At 41.6% G+C, this 22567-nt stretch overlaps 2 protein-coding genes across 3 annotated transcripts in view; both read right to left on the reverse strand.

The window, feature by feature from the left end:
- ttll1 (tubulin tyrosine ligase-like family, member 1) overlaps nt 1–22567 on the reverse strand; it is a 327240-nt gene that overhangs the window by 65163 nt on the left and 239510 nt on the right. The gene's annotated exons all lie outside the window — the stretch shown is intronic.
- LOC143718283 (NLR family CARD domain-containing protein 3-like) overlaps nt 1–22567 on the reverse strand; it is an 80548-nt gene that overhangs the window by 41068 nt on the left and 16913 nt on the right. The window contains exons 5-6 of one of the 2 annotated variants that reach the window (XM_077209316.1): nt 22268–22441; nt 19821–19994 (exon numbers count right to left, since the gene is read on the reverse strand). In XM_077209316.1, the coding sequence (XP_077065431.1) occupies nt 19821–19994; nt 22268–22441 (348 nt within the window). The remainder of the gene's footprint in view (nt 1–19820; nt 19995–22267; nt 22442–22567) is intronic. The other variant, XM_077209317.1, reaches the window with a different exon arrangement.

The raw sequence follows: 22567 nt of genomic DNA on the forward strand, positions 1-22567 counted from the left end.
CCTTTAAATACTAATACTAGCACTATTAACTGCTGGTGATTTATAAATGCAAGTCTGCATACAGTATGCAGTTCACTATTTGATGCAAGATTAAAAGCCACCATAAAAATGTCCTTAAGGCAATCCTTTACAGTCTCAATGTATTTTTATTGCAAAATTAATGACAGATTAAAAAAAAAAACTAAATATTAACTTTTTAATCAAAATAAATTACCATCATCATCTTAAAATTCAGTCTAAATGAAAGCATCCAACTGGGTTATTTTAATAATGTCTGTAACTTACATGCAGGTTGAGGTAAGCTGCTCATTGTTTCTAACTGCATCCAGTACAGACAGGTTGTTTTTTTATTGTTTTTTATTTGTCATAATGGTCATTATGTGAGAAAATAAATTGTGTTTTATTTTTGTTATTAATAAATATTTTCTTTTTTGTTATGATAAAAAGAGCAAGCGAGACAGAGAACCCCACGTAGACTCCCTGGAATGATGCTAAGTCATTTACACAATGCTGCTCACCTTCTTCACTGGGACAGGGAGGGGTGCAGTTATGGGGAGACTGGGGTGCTGCTGACTCATCTGTTGTTAAGTCTGCTAAAAGGGGCATGGACAATTATTTAATATGAATATCTTGCTAAACGTTTCCCTGCACTGATTAAATGTTGATGAAATAAATGTAGGTTAACACTAGCCTACAGCTAGCTAGCTTATTTCACTATGGACAACAGGTTAATACCACTCACAGACTAAAGGCTACCCACCTTTCTTGGTGAAAAACTGGGTTACAGATTGACACCCTTTTTTTTGTCTTTCCTCTCTCTCCTTTTTTGAGAACCAGATTTTATTTTACAATGGAACATTGTGGTCATTGTTTTTCTTGCGCATCGACGCGATCTGTCTGCAATTAAACACCGTCACTGATGAGTGCGTGCGCTTAGGCGGGACCAAACCATTTCATGCAGATACAGGGGGTGGTCGGTCAATATGGATGTTTGCTTTTTGGTCAATGGTTATGGGGATAATTAACTTGTATTGACAAAATAAGTTAAATCAAAGACATTATAATTCGAAATATACTAAATGATGATGGTTTATATAGTGTATATTATATATTTTTTATTAGTTTTTACCTATTTGTTGGGGCCCCTGTCAGTCAGCTGTAAGAAACTTTGCAAAGCGTGCGTTATGTGTCATCTGTCGGCGGAGGGCATTTTCTCTGCACCTGGCCTTATTGTTATCAGACTGAGGAGCCAACTTTCACCCATGCATGTGGGTACCATGCGAGTGTATGTGTACGCTCTCTATGATAACTGGCGCCCTCTGCTTTCTTAGCGTTTTTTTCCCGTTTACTCTGCTTCAGCTTAAATATTTTTTTTCTTTCTATTTTTGTATTTACACACATTGTTTAATGTTTTCCACTAAAAGAAAATCTCAAGATATAATGTGAGCTTGTCATATTTGCTAATCATAAACTTCAGAAATGGTGACAAAAACATAATGATTAAAAATAAAGTCTCATTAAACTTATTTTAATAACATTTATAATAATTGTAATTAATTTAAGTAAATGTATTTAAAATTTAAATAAACAAATATTCGAATAATGTTTTTAGAAAACTGCCCATCCCTGGTTTGGGTCTGTGTACCTTCAGAAAATCTGTTTTCTAATTTTAAAAGGCTAATGAACCTCCGCATCCCCCTGGCAACAAATCGTTATTCCACACTTCTCATTGCCTATGCACCAACTTTGCCATCTGAAAATGAGGCCAATGAATGCTTTTATCAAGCACTGGATGAAACTCTTTGCCGGATCCCTAAGAGTGATAAGATCACTTGGGGATTTCAACTCTAGAGTGGGACAGAACTACAGGATATGGAGTGGAGTACAAGGTAGGCATGGCATTGGCAGGGAGAATGCAAATGGCATGAGGTTACTTATATTTTGCCTTCTGCTGGAAGATGGTGTTGGTTATGGTAAGGCTATGCTCAGAGCAAAAGGTAAGACCTCGTGGATGCACCCTCGCTATAAACATTGGCACATGATTGACTTCATCATTCTGAGGGGTAGTGAACACGTTGTTGTCACGGTATACAAATTCATTGTTTCCTTCTCGTCGCGTGTTTTTGTTGTTGTATGCATGCACGTGCGCTGTGGGTGTGATTGTGTGTCATTGCCTAATCCACTCCAGCTGATCATCTTCTCATTCACCAGCTGCAGCCCATCTCACCACTCTATATATACTTACCGTTGTCTCATCCCTTTTGTCAGATCGTTGTTTGATGTCTTCCCTGTCGGTGTTACGTTCCTGTCTGCCCTCCTGTTCGTGTCCTGTGATCATCATTGCCGTGTTTGGAGTTTCGTCTTTCACCGTCTTCATGTTGGACTATTTCACCTTCATTCACCGCACCATCTCATCCGGTTCTGGTCCTGGCCATTGAAGTCCCTGCGCCATCATTCCACGCCCGTTGTCTTGTGACTTTGTGTTTCCCGGATTCCAATAAATTGTCGACTTGCATTTGCTTCCTGTCTTCCATCCTGATAGCATGACAGAACGATCTGACCAAACAATGGAAGCAGCGAGTGCGTCAGCCGCGTCATTTGAGGAATTCATCCACCACAGTATTAGAAGGATGGATTCCCAAGAGAGGAATATCAACGACACGGGTCGTGCAATTCAATCCTTGGTGGCGCAGGTGTCCGAGCTCACCCAGCAGATCCAACTTCTACGAGCTCCCACTGCGCCGCCCACACCAGCTGTTCCCCCCACACCACCTGAGAACCCTCTCCAGCCGGAGCCCCGCCTGCCAGTACCAGAGTCGTATTCGGGTGAGTCTACACATTGTAGATCATTTTTGACGAGATGTTCTATGCACTTTACACTCCAACCCAGAACTTTTTCGACGGAACAGGCCAAGGTGGCCTTCGTTTTGACCCTCTTGACTGGAAGAGCGGCGCTATGGGGAACAGCGCTGTGGGAGAACCAAGACCCATGCTGCGCCTCGTTCCAGACACTCTCCGCCGAGATGAGACTGGTATTTGACCGAGCGGTCGCGGGAAGAGAGGCGGCTAGAGTACTGGCCGACCTGCGGCAGGGGGACAGGTCGGTCTCAGATTTCTCAATCGAATTTCGGACCCTGGCGGCAGAGTGTCAATGGAACGAGGAGGCGCAGTGGGACATATTCCTGCATGGGTTGGCTGACCGCGTCCAGAAGGAGATCTACGCCCTGGACCTCCCCACTTCTTTAAATGGACTCATTGAGTTAGCGTTGCGGAGCCGAGGGTCCACGGTTCAGCGGCGGGGACGCGGTCAGCACCGTCTACGATCACGAACCCATGCAGGTAGGGCGAGCTCAGCTTTCCCGGGAGGAGAAGGAGAGGCGGAGGTCCCAGGGCTTCTGTCTTTACTGCGGAGGTACGGGACATTTTGCCTACAACTGCCCGTTAAAAGGCCAAGCCCGATAGTAAGCATGAGGCTACTATCGGGTGGGATCTCCGCCGTAAAGACCTCATCAACATCCACGCTCCTCCCGGTTAGACTAAGATGGTCAGTGCACCAGAACAACTGCAAGGCACTTCTGGACTCCGGGGCTGAAGGTAACTTCATGGACTATACATTCGCACACAAGCTTCAGATCCCCTTCAAGCCCCTCACTCACAAGATCGCTGTACATGCACTGAACGGTCAGAATCTCCCCACCATTTCATTCATCACTGAGGACATCACACTCATCACTTCTGGCAAGCACTCCGAGACTATCTCTTTTTTTTTACTGGATTCACCCCTGACACCCATCGTCCTTGGTCACCCCTGGCTCCTCTGTCACAACCCTCGCATAGACTGGCATCATAACGTCGTGCTGGAGTGGAGCAAGGAATGTCATAAGTCTTGTCTTGTGTCTGCCTGTCCGTCTGTCTCTGTTTCTATGTTTCAGGAGGAAGCAGGGGATTTGTCTAACGTGCCCACGGAGTACCATGACCTGAAGGAGGTGTTCAGTAAGTCTCGTGCTGCTTCTCTTCCTCCGCACCGTCCCTATGACTGTGCTATAGATTTAGTACCAGGTAAGTCTCCGCCCAAAGGCAAGTTATATTCGCTTTCTGTCCCAGAGAGGGAGGCTATGGAGAAATATATTTCTGATTCTCTAGCAACTAAGTTCATCCGACCTTCCTCTTCTCCAGCGGGGGCGGGGTTCTTTTTTGTGGGGAAGAAGGACGGGTCTCTGCGACCTTGTATTGATTACCGGGGGTTGAACAACATCACGGTAAAGAATACTTATCCTTTGCCGTTGATGTCTTCTGCCTTCGAGAGGTTGCAGGGAGCGTCCATCTTCACAAAACTGGATTTACGTAACGCTTATCAGTTGGTCCGCATTAGGGAGGGGGATGAGTGGAAGACTGCTTTTAACACCCCCAGGGGGCACTTTGAATATTGGGTCATGCCGTTCGGGCTGTCCAACTCCCCAGCAGTCTTCCAGGCATTGGTCAATGATGTGTTGCGAGACATGATAGATCAGTTCATATATGTCTACCTGGATGACATATTGATTTTTTCTGCTTCTCTCCAGGAACATGTGCAACATGTCCGACGAGTGCTTCAGAGGTTGCTAGAGAATGGGCTTTTTGTCAAGGCGGAGAAATGCGATTTTCATGCACAGTCTGTTCCTTTCCTATGGTACATCATTTCGTCTGAGGGAGTGCGTATGGACCCTGAGAAGGTTAAGGCTGTGGTAGAGTGGCCAAGTCCAGATTCCCGTAAGGCCCTTCAGAGGTTTCTGGGGTTTGCCAATTTCTACCGGCGTTTCATTCGCAACTTCAGCCAACTAGCCGCACCTCTGACCGCCTTGACCTCCCCCAGAACGACGTTCAGGTGGTCAGACACAGCTGAAGCTGTGTTTGCCAAACTGAAAGGCCGCTTTGTTTCAGCCCCCATCCTTATTGCCCCTGATTCTTGACGTCAGTTCGTGGTGGAGGTCGATACGTCAGAGGTGGGGGTAGGTGCAGTGCTGTCCCAACGCTCTCCTGCAGATGATAAGATGCATCCCTGCGCGTTTTTGTCTCATCGCGCTTATCCCCAGCCGAACATAATTACGACATTGGTAACAGGGAGTTGTTGGCAGTCAAGTTAGTGTTGGAGGAATGGCGCCACTGGTTAGAAGGGTCGGGGGTACCTTTTATCGTCTGGACTGACCACAAGAACCTAGAGTATATCAGAACTGCTAAAAGATTGAACTCCAGGCAGGCTCGGTGGGCACTTTTTTTCGGTCATTTTGATTTTTCTCTCTCGTACCGCCCGGGTTCTAAGAACATCAAACCCGACTCTTTATCTCGCATTTTTGATCGCTCCGAACGCCCGGTTACTCCCGAGTGCATTTTACCCGAAACCCTATTTGTTTCCACACTCACATGGGAGGTCGAATCGAAGGTCAAGACGGCCTTAGAAGGGGTAATGCCTCTGCCCGGTTGCCCACCTAATCGTTTATTTGTGCCGGAGAGATTACGGTCTGACGTCATTCAGTGGGGTCATTGTTCCAACGTGGCTTGCCATCCAGGAGTTAATCGCACTAGTTTTTTAGTCAAGCAAGGATTCTGGTGGCCACTTATGGCTCGTGACATTCACAGTTTTGTTTTGGCTTGCTCGGTTTGTGCCACTGGTAAGACTTCCAATCGACCCCCAGATGGGTTACTTCAACCGCTGCCAGTCCCTTCAAGACTCTGGTCCCATATCGCTCTAGATTTTATTACCGCCCTCCCGCCCTCCCAGGGTAACACAGTCGTTTTGACCGTGGTGGACCGGTTCTCGAAGGCGGCTCATTTTATTCCTTTACCCAAATTACCCTCAGCTAAGGAGACAGCGTTGACAGTCGTGGACCACGTCTTTCGCCTTCATGGCCTCCCGATGGACGTGGTCTCCGACAGGGGACCCCAGTTTGTGTCCAAATTTTGGCGAGAGTTTTGTAGATTACTGGGAGCGACGGTTAGTCTGTCCTCAGGGTTTCATCCCCAGAGCAATGGCCAAACCGAGAGAGCCAACCAGGATCTGGAGAGGGTGTTACGATGTCTGGTTTCCAAGAATCCTTCCTCATGGAGCCAACAACTCTCCATGGTGGAGTACGCCCACAACACATTACCAGTGTCGGCCACGGGCCTATCTCCGTTTGAGTGTAGTTTAGGTTACCAGCCACCAATTTTTCCCAGTCTGGAATCCGAGGTCGCGGTCCCCTCCGCTCACGCCTTCGTCCAGAGGTGTCACCGCACCTGGACTAGAGCCCGTGAGACTCTACTCCAGGTGGGGGCGCGCACCAAGGCCAAGGCCGATCGCCACCGGTCGAAGCCTCCCGTATACGTCGTTGGTCAAAAGGTGTGGCTTTCAACAAGAAACATTCCGCTCCGCTCCGTTTCTAATAAACTGGCTCCCAAATTCATTGGCCCGTTCACTGTCGCCAAGATCATTAGTCCGGTGGCAGTCCGCCTCAATTTACCTCCAGCGTACAGGAGGGTTCATCCCGTTTTTCATGTCTCCAAAATTAAGCCTGTGTTTCATTCTCGTATTAACCCGCCAGTCCCGGTTCCTCCCCCACCGCGACTCGTAGATGGGGAGACCACATATTCGGTCAATCGCATTCTGGACTCTAGGCGGAGGGGACGCGGGTTTCAGTACTTGGTGGACTGGGAAGTTACGGTCCGGAGGAGAGAAGTTGGGTACCTGCTAGAGACATTCTGGATCACTCCCTCATCGATGATTACAATCGACAGGTAAGGGAGTCTGAGAGCGCCAGGAGGCGTTCTTAGGAGGAGGGGTACTGTCACGGTATACAAATTCATTGTTTCCTTCTCGTCGCGTGTTTTTGTTGTTGTATGCATGCACGTGCGCTGTGGGTGTGATTGTGTGTCATTGCCTAATCCACTCCAGCTGATCATCTTCTCATTCACCAGCTGCAGCCCATCTCACCACTCTATATATACTTACCGTTGTCTCATCCCTTTTGTCAGATCGTTGTTTGATGTCTTCCCTGTCGGTGTTACGTTCCTGTCTGCCCTCCTGTTCGTGTCCTGTGATCATCTTTGCCGTGTTTGGAGTTTCGTCTTTCACCGTCTTCACGTTGGACTATTTCACCTTCATTCACCGCACCATCTCATCCGGTTCTGGTCCTGGCCATTGAAGTCCCTGCGCCATCATTCCACGCCCGTTGTGACTTTGTGTTTCCCGGATTCCAATAATTTGTCGACTTGCATTTGCTTCCTGTCTTCCATCCTGATAGCATGACAGTTGTTTGTGTTTGGAGCTCCGTTAAATTGATTCATAATCCTTGATTTTCTTGTTTACACTCATTTTATAAACGAACATTTTATTTTTTTACAGCGTGTGAATATATCTTTGATACTATTCTTTATAAAAAACAATCAGATTGCTTTGATATCACTTCTTATATCCAACTTTCCGAACTTCTGCTACTAGCCTTAGCCCGCTAGCATTGCAGGTGTGGTCTCGCTTATCGATCGTCTTATTTACACCCGTATCACTACTAATTTATTGTTCATCTGTTATAGTGGCGAATATATCGGATGTGTGTCTACCTTTGAGTGCAGGTGAGGACACGTTTGAGCTACATACGGTGCAGTTAGAGTTGGAGGCCGTGGAGAAGCAAATCCGTGACTTACTGGAGAGGCAAGCCGAGCTACGCGATCGGAAATCAGCGGTTGAAACATCTTGTGCCGATGCTCACAAGTCAGTGGTTAGTAACTTTTTGACTCCGACCTCGTCTACTCCGTGTGTTTCTCTGCACAGGACCCGAGCACCCAGGACGTGATCATCCCTGGTTTCATTCACTCCGGCACCGACACACCACCATCTGGGTTTTTCCTGGCTCAAAATGAGGCAGAGGTGGCAAAATCCTGATCATGTATTTTAATAATAAGATAATTAAATTATTATTTTTTGTAGACCATCATATAGCCTACTGTGTTTCCCTACATATTTTTGTGGGTGTACCTCGATACCACTATAGGGGTCCGGGGGCATGTCCCCTCGGAAGAAAGTTTTGTACATTAAAAAGATAAATTCATTAATCTGGTGCACTTTGAGTCTGGTTACTAACCTGACTTTAATAATGAAAAAATTAAGAAAACTTTTCAAAACTTCACAGCTAACTAAGAAAATTACCTTTCATGTAGTGTGCCTTTTTTATATAATGACCACGACGCACGTTCATTGCATTTTACTGTTAAATGAGAGTTCAGAGTCTTTTAATGATTTATATCTCAGCGACCCACTCGCAATTAATTTTTATAACTTGGCCCGACTGGGGCCGCGGATTACCTGCAGTACCCCCGGATACAACAGTATCCGCGTGTCATTATGGAACGCTTTTCTGGCTCAAAATTAGGTGATAAAAAAATCTAATAGAATCAATAGAACTTTGGGCTATTGCCTAAGTCAGGCCGGCTCTATGGATATATTTTAAGTAACTAAGTGGTTTAATTTCACAACAAAGCCAAAGCTTAAGAAAAACACTATCGGTACCTGGCTGTGACAAGTATAGGCACTTTGATGCTGCGGAGCAGGTGCTTCTTGACTTGCGTGTCTCTGTGGTGGTTGTGATAACTGACAGGAGATGTTGAAAAGGGGGAGGGGCCAGGGCTTGTGCGCTTTCGCAGAAATTTACCTTGCTCCGTTCGAGACCAGCAAGTTTAAGTACTTTTTCTGGTGCAGTCGAAATGCGCAGAACGGTTTGAGAATGGACACTGGCCGTGAATCCGCAGCGAAACCTTGTCGGTGGAAAAGAGGTATCTAATCATGTGATTCCCTGTCTTGAGTTTTGTCGACAGGCGGAGGCGGCACGAAATTTGACGGAGGCGGCCGGCAATTCTCTATACAGGAAAAACCCTGACCATGGACCCTGGGTAATTCCACAGCGGACGATGCGAGCCAGGACCAGAGCAAGGACCTCTCCGCCCCTCCCAGTCTTCAAGATCTCCACCCGGAATCGCGTATCCCCTCTTCGCGAGACGGAACGTATTGCTGTGCTCATCTGTGATTCCATCGCCCGGCACATCCACGCTACCTCAGGTAAAGGTAAGGTGCGCAGTCACTGCTTTCCTGGTGCTCGTGTTCTCAATGTCGCTGCGCAGGTACCTGAGATCCTGAAAGGTGACGAGCACATCGGAGCTGTCGTGCTGCACACGGGAGTGAACGACAACAGGCTGCGGCTGACGAAGGTTCTGAAGAAGGACTTCAGGAGCCTGATCGAGACGGTACACAGCAAATGGCCTGGAACAACAATCATCGTGTCTGGACCGCTTCCAAAGTGCCGACAAGGACATGAAAGGTTCAGTAGATTATTTTCTCTAAATTAATGGTTAATGTCATGGTGTAATGAACAGAAACTGCTCTTTGTAAATAATTGGAATCTTTTCTGGGAGCGACCTAGGCTCTTCCGTGCTGATTACCTGCACCCCAGCAGAATCGGAGCGGATCTTCTGTCGGACAACATCTCCAAGACGTTACACACCATATGACTAGTAAGTCAAAGTCCAAATCACAGTCTTTGCTGTCCCAACTTAATTGATATAAATACCAGTGTATAACATTATATAGAAACTGTGTCTATTCCTCGTTTAGTGAGATCAAACAATAAATCTACTGTAGGATCTAGGAAAAATCTTATTGTGATTAAACCTGAAAATCTTAATATTAATTAACAAAAACAATTTCTGAAGCTAGCTCTTCTAAACATTAGATTGCTCACATCTAAGGCGGTTATTGTAAATGAAATGGTCACAGATAATAGTTTCGATGTACTTTGCCTGTACTTGCCTATCCAAGTTTCCTACGTCGCATGAGGCCTTGCGTCAAAAGTGGGCACGTCTTCCGGTTTGAAGTAAACAAGCGAGACTTGACACTCATTCATTCATTCAGCAGTTGACTGTCACAGTGTTGGGTTTGTGTTCCCCTGATGTCAACTAGATGTCCTCCTTTCCCACGGTGTCCTTCACTTATGAACTACATTTCCCACGATCCTTTGTCTCATCATTGCACTCAGCTGTTCCTTATCACTGATCATTGCACTCAGCCAATTCCCCATTATCATTGTCGATTCCCTGTGTATATAACCCTCTCTGTTTCAGTATGTGTCACGGAGTCCTTGTATGTATCACACTACTTTTGTCATCCAGTTTCCTTGCTTCTTGTTTTGTTCCTGTTCCTGTTCATGTTGGATTGCCTTTTGGATTTTGACCCTTGCTTTGGACTGGTTTACGAGTTTGGATTATCCCTAATAAACTACTGCTTTTGGATTTAACCCCTGTTTCCCGTGTGTGGATCGTGAATGAAGGGGCTCCCGCTCTGGAACAGGGTTAGGGTGAAACATCAAAAACAACATACAAGGCAGCGGAGGTGGAGGAAACACAGAGTTCATGGGGGGAGGTCCAGGGTGGATGGGAGGACATCTAGTGGACATCAGGGGAACACAAACCCAACACTGTGACATTGACAGTCATTCAAGATGTAGCGATCCAAACTTGCCAACGATGTGGGAACACAACCTCAACGAAATTAAAAAAGGGTGAAATAGCAGTACTAAGGATGGGCATTCGATGACAATTTCCTTAGTCGATCGTTGGGAGAATTAACGATCGACTAAACTAATATTTATATTAAAATTTGTTATCTATTTAACTTTTTATAAATTAAAAATGCAATGAAAATACAAAAATACAGTGTTTTTCCAAGATGAGTTCTTTAATACAAGAAGATCAACTTGTGGCAGTTAAACTGGATGTTCGGTTAGGCTAAACTTGAAGATATATGCGGTGCGGTGCTCTGGAACCTGCAGCTGCGAGCCGGCGTTTCTTAAACAGTCAAACAGAGACCCTCGTTTGTTCCTAAATAATAAAAAAAGAATCATAGGCCTGTAACGATACGTGATATAAAACCGACATTGATCCACAAACCTGTGTTGCGGTGTGGGAAGGCAGAATCACGACACACCCCTTCCAACTCCCAGAGTTATCCTTCCCGTCCAGATCCAATAGGCTATAGCTACCATATCATTAAATTACTATTAGTATTATTTGAAGTTAACATTATAAAATACGTAGACCTACACCACAAACCTAGTTGAGGATAAATTATTTAAAATTTGGCAATTCCAGCGTTATGGACGTGGCATTTGGAGTCAAAACCTGAAATATAAATTCTCAGAAAATGCATTTAATATATTGAAACTTCTGTTTATATATCATACTCCGTTAATAAAGGAGTCCAGACATTAGAAAAATATAACAAATGCATTTTATATTTAATATGAGGGAAATACACATGCGTTCTGGACGTGACACAAAAAAATCTTTAACTTTTAGGTGGCAAAATATTTTTTAGTAATTCTGTGAAATGTGTGAATTACACTGTGCAAACCTAAAGTATTACTAGGCTACCCACCGGATGAAGAAGGGTTGGCTCTCCACAGAACATAAAATATTCATTTTATTAAATTTTTTGTGTTCGCATTTATGAGGAAAAAACAATGTTACGGACGTGACAGTTCTCTGGAAGCGGCACGAAAAGACTGCTTTAAAAGTCTCACAGAGACCTCAAACAGAAAGCACTAAGCCTTTCTTTAAATTTAATTTCGTTTTGTATTAATTGTATCTTAAATTTTAATCAATGTTTCATCAACAAATTACTTGGATTTAATAAATAATAAGTAAATATAACAGACAATAATCACGACACGGAGGCGCCGGTGCCTGAACTGCAGCTCGTCTCATAAATTAAACGAAACTCAGCATAGTCTACTTGCCTCAAATACCTGAGAAATATATACAGTCGTGTTCAGAATTAATGGCACCCGTGGTAAATATGATCAAAACTGGCTGTAAAAAATAAATCTGCATTGTTTATCCTTTTGATCTTTCATTCAAAAAATTTGCACAATTCTAACCTTTCATTGAAGTGAAAGAATTGAAAGTGGGGGGGGAATCACATTATGAAATAAATGTTTTTCTCCAAAACACATTGGCCACAATTATTGGCACCCTTTTGACAAGATAACAGCTCTGAGTCTTCTCCTATAATGGAGAACATCTGACAAGAGATCAGAGACCATTCCTCCATACAGAATCTCTCCAGATCCTTCAGATTCCCAGATCCATGTTGGTGCGGCTTCTCTTCAGTTCAGCCACTCATCAGGTCAGGGAACTGTGACGGTCATGGCAGAAGCTTCATTTTATGCTCCGTAACAAATTTTTGAGTTGATTTTGATGTTTGTTTTGGATTGTTGTCCTGATGGAAGATCCAACCACGGCCCATTATACAATTTCTAGCAGAAGGCGTCAGGTTTTGATTTTTTATCTGTTGATATTTGATAGAATCCACGATGCCATGTATCTGAACAAGAAGCCTCCAGCAAAAATATGAAAAATATGCCCACAACATTAAAGATCCAATGGTATATTAAATTGTGCACACGGGGTACTTTTTATCCTTGTGTGCACCAAACCCATCTAGCATGTTTGCAGCCAAAAAGCTCTTTTTTTTTGTTTCATCTGACAACAGAAGCCTGTGGCGTTTGAAGTTCCAGTCAGGAGTTCCAGAGTTTTTAGAGGAGCGAGGAGGATTTTTCTTGAAACCCTCCCAAACAACATGTGGTGATGTGTTTTTTTTTTTGTTTTTGTTTTTTGTTTTTTTGGCTTTCTGACCCCCAATACTCAACTAATCTCTGCAATTCTCCATCTGTGATCCTTGAAGAGTCTTTGGCCACTCAAACGTTCCTCCTCACCGTGCATTGACAATATAGACACACGTCCTCTTCCAGGCAGATTCGTAACATCTTTAGCATAAACGTCACTATCTCAAAACTACAAACTTTTACATACATGCTGCTGACATATTACTGTAGCAGAGTTTGTGCTGAATACAGTGTAATAAGACTTTAGCCATGAAAATGTCACAAGTAACAGAAATAAGCAAAAATGTCAGAGCATGTCAGAACACCTCCAGGACCCAGAAAACATCTCAGACCCCAGAGGGTTAATTGGAACTTCTTAATTATTGCCCTGATGGTCAAAATGGGTATTTTCAATTCTTTAGCTATTTTATTACAGCCACTTTCTATTTTGTGATGGTCAACAATCTTTTAATGCACATCAGAACTATATTCTTTGGTTTTACTCATTGTGATGAAAGATTAAGGGGATTTGGCATTTGTGTTTCCTCATATTTAAACTCCTGTGAAACACGAAGTCATGGGTGGACAAATTCATGTTCCAAGTCACCCTCGTGTGCTAAAAAAGGTAAATATTAATGGGAATATACTATAGAAATATTTTACTCATAAAAAATTCTAGGGGTGCCAATAATTGTGGCCAACGTGTTTTGGAGAAAAACATTTATTTCATAATGTGACGTTTTCTCTCAGATCTATTGGTCAATGTCGATAAAGCAATAATTGTTGGAGATTTTAACATACACGTAGATAACACAAATGATGCGTTAGGGGCTGCGTTTACAGATCTATTAAACTCCTTTGGGGTCAAGCAAAACGTCAGTGGTCCCACTCATCGTCTAAATCATACACTAGATTTAATTATATCATATGGAACCAATCCAACCGATATAGATATTATACCGCAAAGTGATGATGTCACTGATCATTACATGGTAACTGGAAATAACTAGCAGTATGGGCACTATTTTCTCTAGTACATTAGAAATTGTTGCACCAATTAGATTAAAAAAGGTTAGAGAGAAAGGTTAAAGCACCATGGTACAACAGTGCTACGCATGTTATCAAGAGAGAAACTCGAAATATAGAGCGTAAATGGAAACAAACTAATTTAGAGGTCTTTAGAATCGCGTGGAAAGACAGTATGTCACGTTGTAAATAGGCTCTAAAAGCAGTCAGGGCTGAGCATCTCCGCAAACTAATAGAAAATAACCAAAATAATCTAAAAGGTTTTTATTTAACACCGTGACTAGACTAACAAATAAAGAGACATCACCTGAGCAAAATATTCCGTTACAGTTTAGTGGGAATGATTTTATAAATTTCTTCACTGAGAAAATAGAAAGCATCAGAAACACAATTGTAAATGTACAATCTTTTATGGTGTCTTATGATTCAGCCTCAATTATCGCCCCTCAAGAACAACTACACCGCTTTACAACTATAGGAGAGGAAGAGCTAAATAAACTTATCATTGCATCTAAACCAAGAACATGTTTATTAGATCCAATACCCACTAAACTACTGAAAGAAGTGTTACCTGTAGTGGAAGAGCCTCTTCTCAATATTATTAACTCTTTATTTTTAGGTCATGTTCCAAGAATATTCAAGCTGGCATTCATAAAACCTCTCATTAAGAAACCACAATTAGATCTAAATAACCTAGCAAATTACAGACCCATTTCAAATCTTCCATTTATGTCTTAAATACTAGAAAAGTTGTGTCCGCTCAATTGTGCTCTTTCTTGCAAGAAAATGATATCTATGAAAAATTTCAGTCAGGATTCAGGCCACATCATAGCACAGAAACTGTGCTCGTTAAAATTACAAATGATTTACTTTTAGCTTCTGACAAAGGCTGTCTCTCAATACTAGTTTTACTCGATCTTAGTGCTGCATTCGACACTTTAGATCATAAAATACTCTTAGGTCTTACTGTTCAGGGACAGGCATTAAGCTGGTTTAGATCGTACCTATCAGACCGTTACCATTTTGTCTATTTAAAAGGGGAATCGTTTGAATGTGGAGAATGACCTTAGAGTCATTCTAAATTTGCTCTGAGAGAGAGGCACACACATCTCATTAGTTCATGTTAGCTCATCAAACTAGTTATTGTAAAAATGTGAGACTATAAGATGCAGACTAATTACTAGGATGTGTTCTGCAACCGTGTTAATTCTGTTATGATTTGTTGATTGTTCTGCCATTGATATAAGGTGCAATGAGTTCATTATTTTAAAGTTGATGCAGGTAAAGTAACATTACATAATTTAAATGTTATTTTAAAGGGATGGTTCACCCAAAAAAATGAAAAGTTGTTCCAAACCTGAATGAATTTCTTTCTTCTGCAGAACACAAAAGAAGATATTTTGAAGAATGTGGGTAATTCTTGGTGGTACTTTTTTTAAAAAAACATATGGAAGTCAATGGGGTCCATCAACTGTTTGGTTACTGACATTCTTCAAAATATCTTCTTTAGTGTTCAGCAGGAGAAAGAAACTCATTCAGGTTTGGAACAACTTGAGGGTGAGTAAATGATGACAGAAATTTAAATTGAATTTAATCGAATAGTGACATCAAGGGAGTTTTCATCACTCGTGCCATGAGAGGTGCAGAGTGCTGGACCGACCATCGTAGGATTGTGGCCAAGCTCAATTCACACTTTGCAGTTACGTGACTACCATGGATACCTGGCGCGCAACAAACGCTGACAAAATGGCGACAAACAGTGGCCAGCCAGGGGAATTGCAGCCTTGCAAATTTCCAATACTACAATCAATTATATAGTGAGGCTATTTTGTTTCCATAGCACATTAACAAAACGTTTAATGACACTAATAACACTAAAAACAATACAATTACTAAATATGAATAATATCACTAAAATGATATAGGCCTAAAAACAGTCTTTAGTTCACGAACAGCACAACTCTGCCATCTGTGAAAATCAAAAGCAGCTTCAAAAACTTGTTTAAAAAGAAATATTCTTCTAATTTTTTACTGTCATTAATGGAGGTCCACAAGAGAAATATTAAGCCAGTAAATTAAGATAGTCGTCACTATACCGTTATATCCATCCATCGTTGTCTCTGAGAGAATGCGGCGTTAATGCAGCGACAGTGCTAAAAGCTCAGTCCGTTTCTACTTTCACTTTCGGGGAATGAGCGCATTTACATGCACGTTCTTAACCCGATTATGCTGAATAATAGTGCATCCAATCGCACAACAACTATCTGGCATGTCGTTTACACCTCAAAACACCAACTTTTGTATATTAAAACTGGCGACGTCCTGGCAAGATCCTTGGTTAGTTTACTGGGTTTTGTTGCTAAAGAATGACGTTCTTGCCCGCCAGCCAGTACTTGTGACGTCACGTGCAAAGTATGAATATGAGAGTGCGTTCCCCTTTGCGGTGGCAAAAGTCCAACAAAAAAAAGGCTAAATTGTAACCACTTTGGAAACATAGAAGCACAAAGTGAGTTTCGACATTTCCTAGCTGAGAAACTTAGGGAGTCTGAAACTTGTCTGAGCTCAGAAAACACCATGGAACAACAGTGGAACTATATTAGCTCTGTGCTCTACGAAGCATCTTTTAACCATATACATACTGGGAACTATATTCTCAGAAGGCGAAGCACTGTTACTTCCGCGGAGTGATTTGCTCGCAGCGACTGAGAAGCCCCGTGGTGAGGAGCAGAGAGTTCCTCAGAGTGTTGCGCTAATCACTCCGCCCAAGTAGCAGTGCTTCGCCTTCTGTGAATATAGTTACTAGTATGTATACGGTTAAAAGATGGCTGTGTCTCATATGACCTTGTTATTTTTACACACTGTGACTATACAAATCACAACATATAAATAGGAAAATGTTGGCGTTATTTTGTCACTTATTGGGAACAGTATGCTAGCTAGAGCCATTTACTTCCAGTCTTTGTGCTAAGCTAGTCTAGCGGTGGGTGCATCAGTCAGAGTTACAGCACGCACGGAGATGAAAAGGGTATGTATGGACTTATCTAACTCTGGGGGATACGGTGAATAAGCTAAAGTCCCAAAAAGTCGACGTGTTCCTTTAAGAACAACAAGTCCCCTGGCACTGATAACATCCCTGCTGAGCTACTGAAGGGTACATATGTATGCGCACCCTCTACCAGTACATCACCAAGGCCTGGACTGATGAGAACATCCCACAGCAATGGAGAGATGCAAAGATTGTAGGCATCTTTAAGAACAAGGGTGACAAGGCCATCTGTGGTAATAGTAGGGGCATATCACTCCTTTCTGTTGGTGGTAAGGTCATGGCCAAGGTGCTGCTTCAGAGACTTATTAACAACATCACTGCCAGAATCACAGTGTGGGTTTAGAAAGAACAGGAGTACAATCGACATGGTTTTCATAGCCTGGCAGCTTCAGGAAAAGTGCCGGGAGCAAAATCAGGACATGTTTATGGCCTTTGCCGATCTCTCGACAGCATTCAACACTGTGCAAAGAGAGCTCTTATGGGATGTCCTCCTAAGGTTTGGGTGCCCCAATAAGTTTGCTAACATCCTCCGCCAATTCCATAATGGGATGACTGCCTGGGTGACTATTGGCAGACAAGAGTCCGAGCCCTTCCCTGTACGCACAGGGGTGAGGTAGGGGTGTGTGCTAGCGCCAGTTTTCTTTAACATCGTCCTCCTGTGTGTCACCAAGCTTCTCCACAATGAGATTGAAAACAGCAGTGGTGTGGCAGTGGACTTCATATTAGATGGCAACCTCTTTAATATTAGGAGGCTACATGCAACCACAAAAGTCTGTAGAGAGCAGGTCCTGGAGCTGCAGTATGCAGACGATTGTGCTTTTTTGGCCATACTCTGGAGGATCTTCAAACTGTCCTTGCTGTGGTGGTGAGGGCGTACAGCAGGATGGGGCTGACTGTCAACACCAAAAAGAAAGTGGTCTGCCAATGGAGTACCAATGTCCCACCCACATTCCCTGCCTTCACTGTCGGAGATGAACAGCTGTCAGTAGTGCCATCTTTCAAATATCTGGGGAGTTTTCTGTCTGAGGATAGCAGCATCGACAATGAAATCCAGAGCCGAATTAAACAGGCATCAGCTGCCTTTGGGAGACTTTGGTGTAGAGTCTTTCATAATAAGAACCTTCATCCCTCCACAAAGGTCACCGTATAGCAAGTGGTCTGTGTCACTACACTCCTCTATAGTTGTGAAGCGTGGGTAACCTACAGCCGTCACATGAAGTCCTTAGAGCACTTCCACATAAGCTGCCTTCAGTGCATTCTAGGAATTATGTGGCGTAATCGTGTGCCTCACACTGAAAGACCAACTGCAGAAGTATTGAGGCCATCATTACCCAGCGCCAACTGCAGTGGGCATGTGATCAGGATGCCCCCATGTCGGCTGCCCCACAGAGTACTATATGGCCAGTTACATCATGGTCGACGCTCAGCTGGGGGCCAGAAGAAGCGCTATAAGGATCAGATGAAGAACGCTTTGAGGAAGTGTAAGATCAGACATGAGGATCTGGAGGATGTTGCTGCTGACCGTACCATCTGGTGACAGCTGTGTAGAGATGGGGATCGTACGCTAGAGATGGAGAGGACAACCAGAAGACCGCAGAAGCGAGCCAGGAGAAATACAGCCATAGCTGCCACTGTTACCACCACCACCATCACATACATATGCCCCACCTGCAATAGAGCTTGTGGATAGGACTGTTCAGCCATCAAAGATCTCACCGTTTAAGGCGTGGACGTCTTTCGATGGACAACCGAAGAAAAAGAAGATTGTGCATTCTCTCAGCGTTGTCCAGTGTGTCGTGCAGCTTTTCCACACAGATTTTGAGAGTTGGTCAGTTAAATAAAACAGGTGGTGTGCAAAATATGTATGCTTTGGGTAGTTGTGAGAGTAGATGCCACGTAAATTATTATTTAGGCTAATACAATTAGTATTTCACAGAAGAAAGCTCTGTATAAACTGCCTCAGTACGGTTTTGTCGAGCCATTTATTAGTCTGTCTGTTTGACGAGAAAGAGATTAAATGTAGTTGCAATAAACTGTAAAAATCTATATAAGTGTATCAGATGACTATTATTCTGTTGCACGGACCTGAGTAGGATGGTTTGATCTTTGGTTGACTAATCAGCAGAAAGGGGCGTTTTTATTCCCACCCATGTAGAGATTATCGCGGCACAGTTTGAGTGCAACCAAACTCAGACCACCTCCTCTAGGTAGTCTCAGGTTCAGTACCCTGGGCTTTCACATTATCAATTTTTCATGCGAACCATACCCCTTTCCGAACTAAACTGCCAGTGTGAAAACGCCCTAAATGAATACTGTGCTGCATTTAACTCTGCAATTTTATAATTGTCAATTGGCATGTGGTGATAATTTTGAACCCTGCCTGAGATGCTAATAGTTTCCCGTACACGTGCTATCGGAAGCAAACCATGCATGAAATTGATGTATTTGAAAAATTATTTTTTACAGTTTCAATCTTCATACAGTCCACTCCTGTCCACTCACATTCCTGCAAATGTTATTTTGTTCTCATGAACTGGAGTGAAGAGAGAACACAAAAGCGGAGGGTTAATGCAATTTTTTATTATATATTCAAGAGAATAGACAAACCAAATCAGGTGCACACCCAACGGGATGGGAAGCGAGAAAATAGATGACAGCAAGCTGTATAATTCCTCGCCTAGGCATCCTAGGCACAGCAGCAGACAAGGGTGAGACACAACTGCACAGCAGCACACAAGGGTGAGACACAAAGGCACAGCAGCAGACAAGGGTGAGACACAACAACACAGCAAAGGTCCAGCAGCACACAAGACAATACACACAAAATGATCTCCTGACAACAAGGGACAGACACAGCAGAGTATATAACGGAAAACAGAATAAACAGGTGACAGGTGAGGAAAACAGGTGAGGGAAATCAGCTTGTGATCTGTGCACACCTGCACTGAATAATCAGTACTGATTGCCCAGGTCACGAGCTGCAGGAAAATGACAGTATGTACACCGACAAAAGGTGAAAGGTGAAAATAAAATAATTTATTGAGAAAGTATTTCATTTTTATTTTATTTTTTTTACAAACATTTACCTCAGTATCTCCAGGTGACAGTTTGGACTCTTCAGTCCATCGGAAAGAAGCTTCACTCCAGAATCCTGCAGGTCATTGTTGCTCAGGTCCAGCTCTCTCAGGAAGAAGTTTGAGGATTGTAGAGCTGATGATAAACTCTCACAGGACTGAGCAGTGAGATTACATGTGTGAACTCTGAAGAAGAAAATCACAATGTAATTCCATACAGAATAAATCTTAGCAGTGTGATATTTAATAATTAACTTACTGATAGGGTTTTTTTCCCCTTTTTTATGTGGCCTGTTCGATTTATTAATTCTCAAAAGCCACTAATTTATCTTTTTTCCCTATGGATTTCCGCAAACATTGAACATAAAATCTTGTCCACTAGATGTTATCCGCTTTTTTACCTAGTGCATTGTTACAACGAGAATACTGTTATTCATTCAGTGTTGAACATGGCAGATGAAGGTGTGGTTTTCAGCTTGAAAGACATTTCGGACAGTTGAAGGAACTGTCACTGTCCCGATTGGACAGACACATGGTCACAAAGTTTATCATTTGCGTGAGTTTTCAAGCCTTGCCAATGAAAGAGAACTCATGTGCGCTGTGTGAGAAGTTTTGTGCCGAAGCACACACAGCTGCGCGTCTCAGACAGTGTGTAAATAATAAAATTAATTCTCTTTCACATCTCCTAGCACTTAAACGGACAAATTCACACAAATTTATCTTAAAATGCCCCCTTCAAGTAAACATAGTTGTTATGGCTTAAGTAAACAGTAGAGAAATAATGTATGTGCTAATATTCCTACTGTTGTCCGTGTTCTTAATGTTAATCTAACAACAAAAGACAAAGAACTCACTCCCTGTTCTTAACTGAATAACATTTTGCAACTTTAATAAGGATTAACCTTTATTTAATTTGCACAGTGAAGATTATATGGAGTGTAATATTACACTAGATTGCTAGTCTAATTATTTGTTCTTTTTTATCAATTACTGTATATTTAATTACTACTTATTTGTTTTTATTAATAATCTTTGAAATGTATAAATAGTTTTAGCTGTGGTTTTGTAATTGGTTAAATTTCACTGGTGTCTAACTTCTTTTGGGTGTCATAACCTCATTTCAGGAGATAGGTCCAACTGCAGAACCGCAGAACCATATGTCGTAGCAGGCCATCCTAACAGTCTGATGCCGGAAGTGGGCGTGGCAAGGCATTGCGCTACTTCTGTGTTTTGGAACGTTTTAAAGTTTAAAACAACATTATTATAAATATTTTTTAAACGATTTAATTAAATATATATTTAAGATGCGTATATATATATATATATATATATATATATATATATATATATAATGTTATAAAAGATAAGAATTATTTGTCCTATTAACAAAAGACAATATACTACTATTAAAAATGCTTTTCAATTCAATCAAATGTTCAAGCTTTGTTTTCATTATATTACTTTTTGTTTAATGCTTTGTTCAATTTATATTGTTAATCATTTGACACAAAACAAATGGATAAAGTATAATTTTAACTTTTAAAAAACTTAACGTTTGTTAATACTCAACCATTTCACAACTAACAATTTTTTTTTCATAGACCAAACACAACATAATTCTATGGACTGAAACAAAAATTATTAATTAAATAAAATTAGTTTTTTCCTCTGAAATGGCAAAAGCATCACACACTATGTACCTGCTCTAAATAAATAATAGTAATTAAATAAAAATACAAAATCGAACTAAATAAAATAAATTATAAAAAACAAAATCAAACCAAAGAAAATAAATCTTATAAAAGCGAGTGTCATGACGAAAGGCGCCTCTGTCGATCGTCATGATTAACTCCATGTGTATGGAATTTTAAATTTATTTAGTTTATTTATCACTTGAGAATTATTGTTAAATGTGTGCCTGCATAACTTTAATAAGATTTATTTTCTTTGGTTTGATTTTGTTTTATATACTTTATTTATTTTATTTATTTCAATTTTGTATTTTTATTTAATTACTATTATTTATTTGGAGCAGGTACAGCTAGTGTGTGATGCTTTTGCTATTTCAGAGGAAAAAAACACATTTTATTTAAAAAATGCTTTTCAATTAAATCAAATGTTCAAATGCTCAAGCTTTGTTTTCGTTTTATTATTTTGTATGTTTTAAGCTTTTTTCAATTTATATTGTTAATCGTTTGACACAAAAAAACAAATGCATAAAGTATAAGTTTAACTTTTAAAAAACTATTAACATTTGTTAATAGTAGTACATTGTCTGTCTTTTGTTAATAGGGCAAAACATAGTTATTATATTTTATATTATATATCTTAAATATTTAATGAAATCGTTAAAAAAATATTTTATAATAACATTGTTTTACACTTAGGGGTGTTATACAGGCCTACTTATTTGTTTAAAAAAATAAAGTATTTTAACTCAAAATTATTTGAATTCAGACCTCAGTATCTCCAGCTGACAGTTTGGGCTCTTCAGTTCGTCAGAAAGAAGCTTCACTCCAGAATCCTGCAGGTCATTGTTACTCAGGTCCAGCTCTCTTAGGAAGGAGTTTGAGGATTGTAGAGCTGAAGACAAACTCTCACAACACAGATCAGTGAGAGTACAGCTATGTAGACTGTGTAGAGAACAACACAACAGTAATGCAATAGTAATGTTTTTTAGGTAAAGTTAATCTGGAGCACAGATAATTTGGAAAAGCCTTTGACTGAAGTGATGTAAGCAAAGCTAAAAAAAAAAACAC

Source organism: Siphateles boraxobius, unplaced genomic scaffold (genome assembly GCF_051911475.1).
Source record: "Siphateles boraxobius isolate OS27281-9 unplaced genomic scaffold, OSU_SipBor_1 61, whole genome shotgun sequence".
Lineage (NCBI taxonomy): Eukaryota > Metazoa > Chordata > Actinopteri > Cypriniformes > Leuciscidae > Siphateles > Siphateles boraxobius.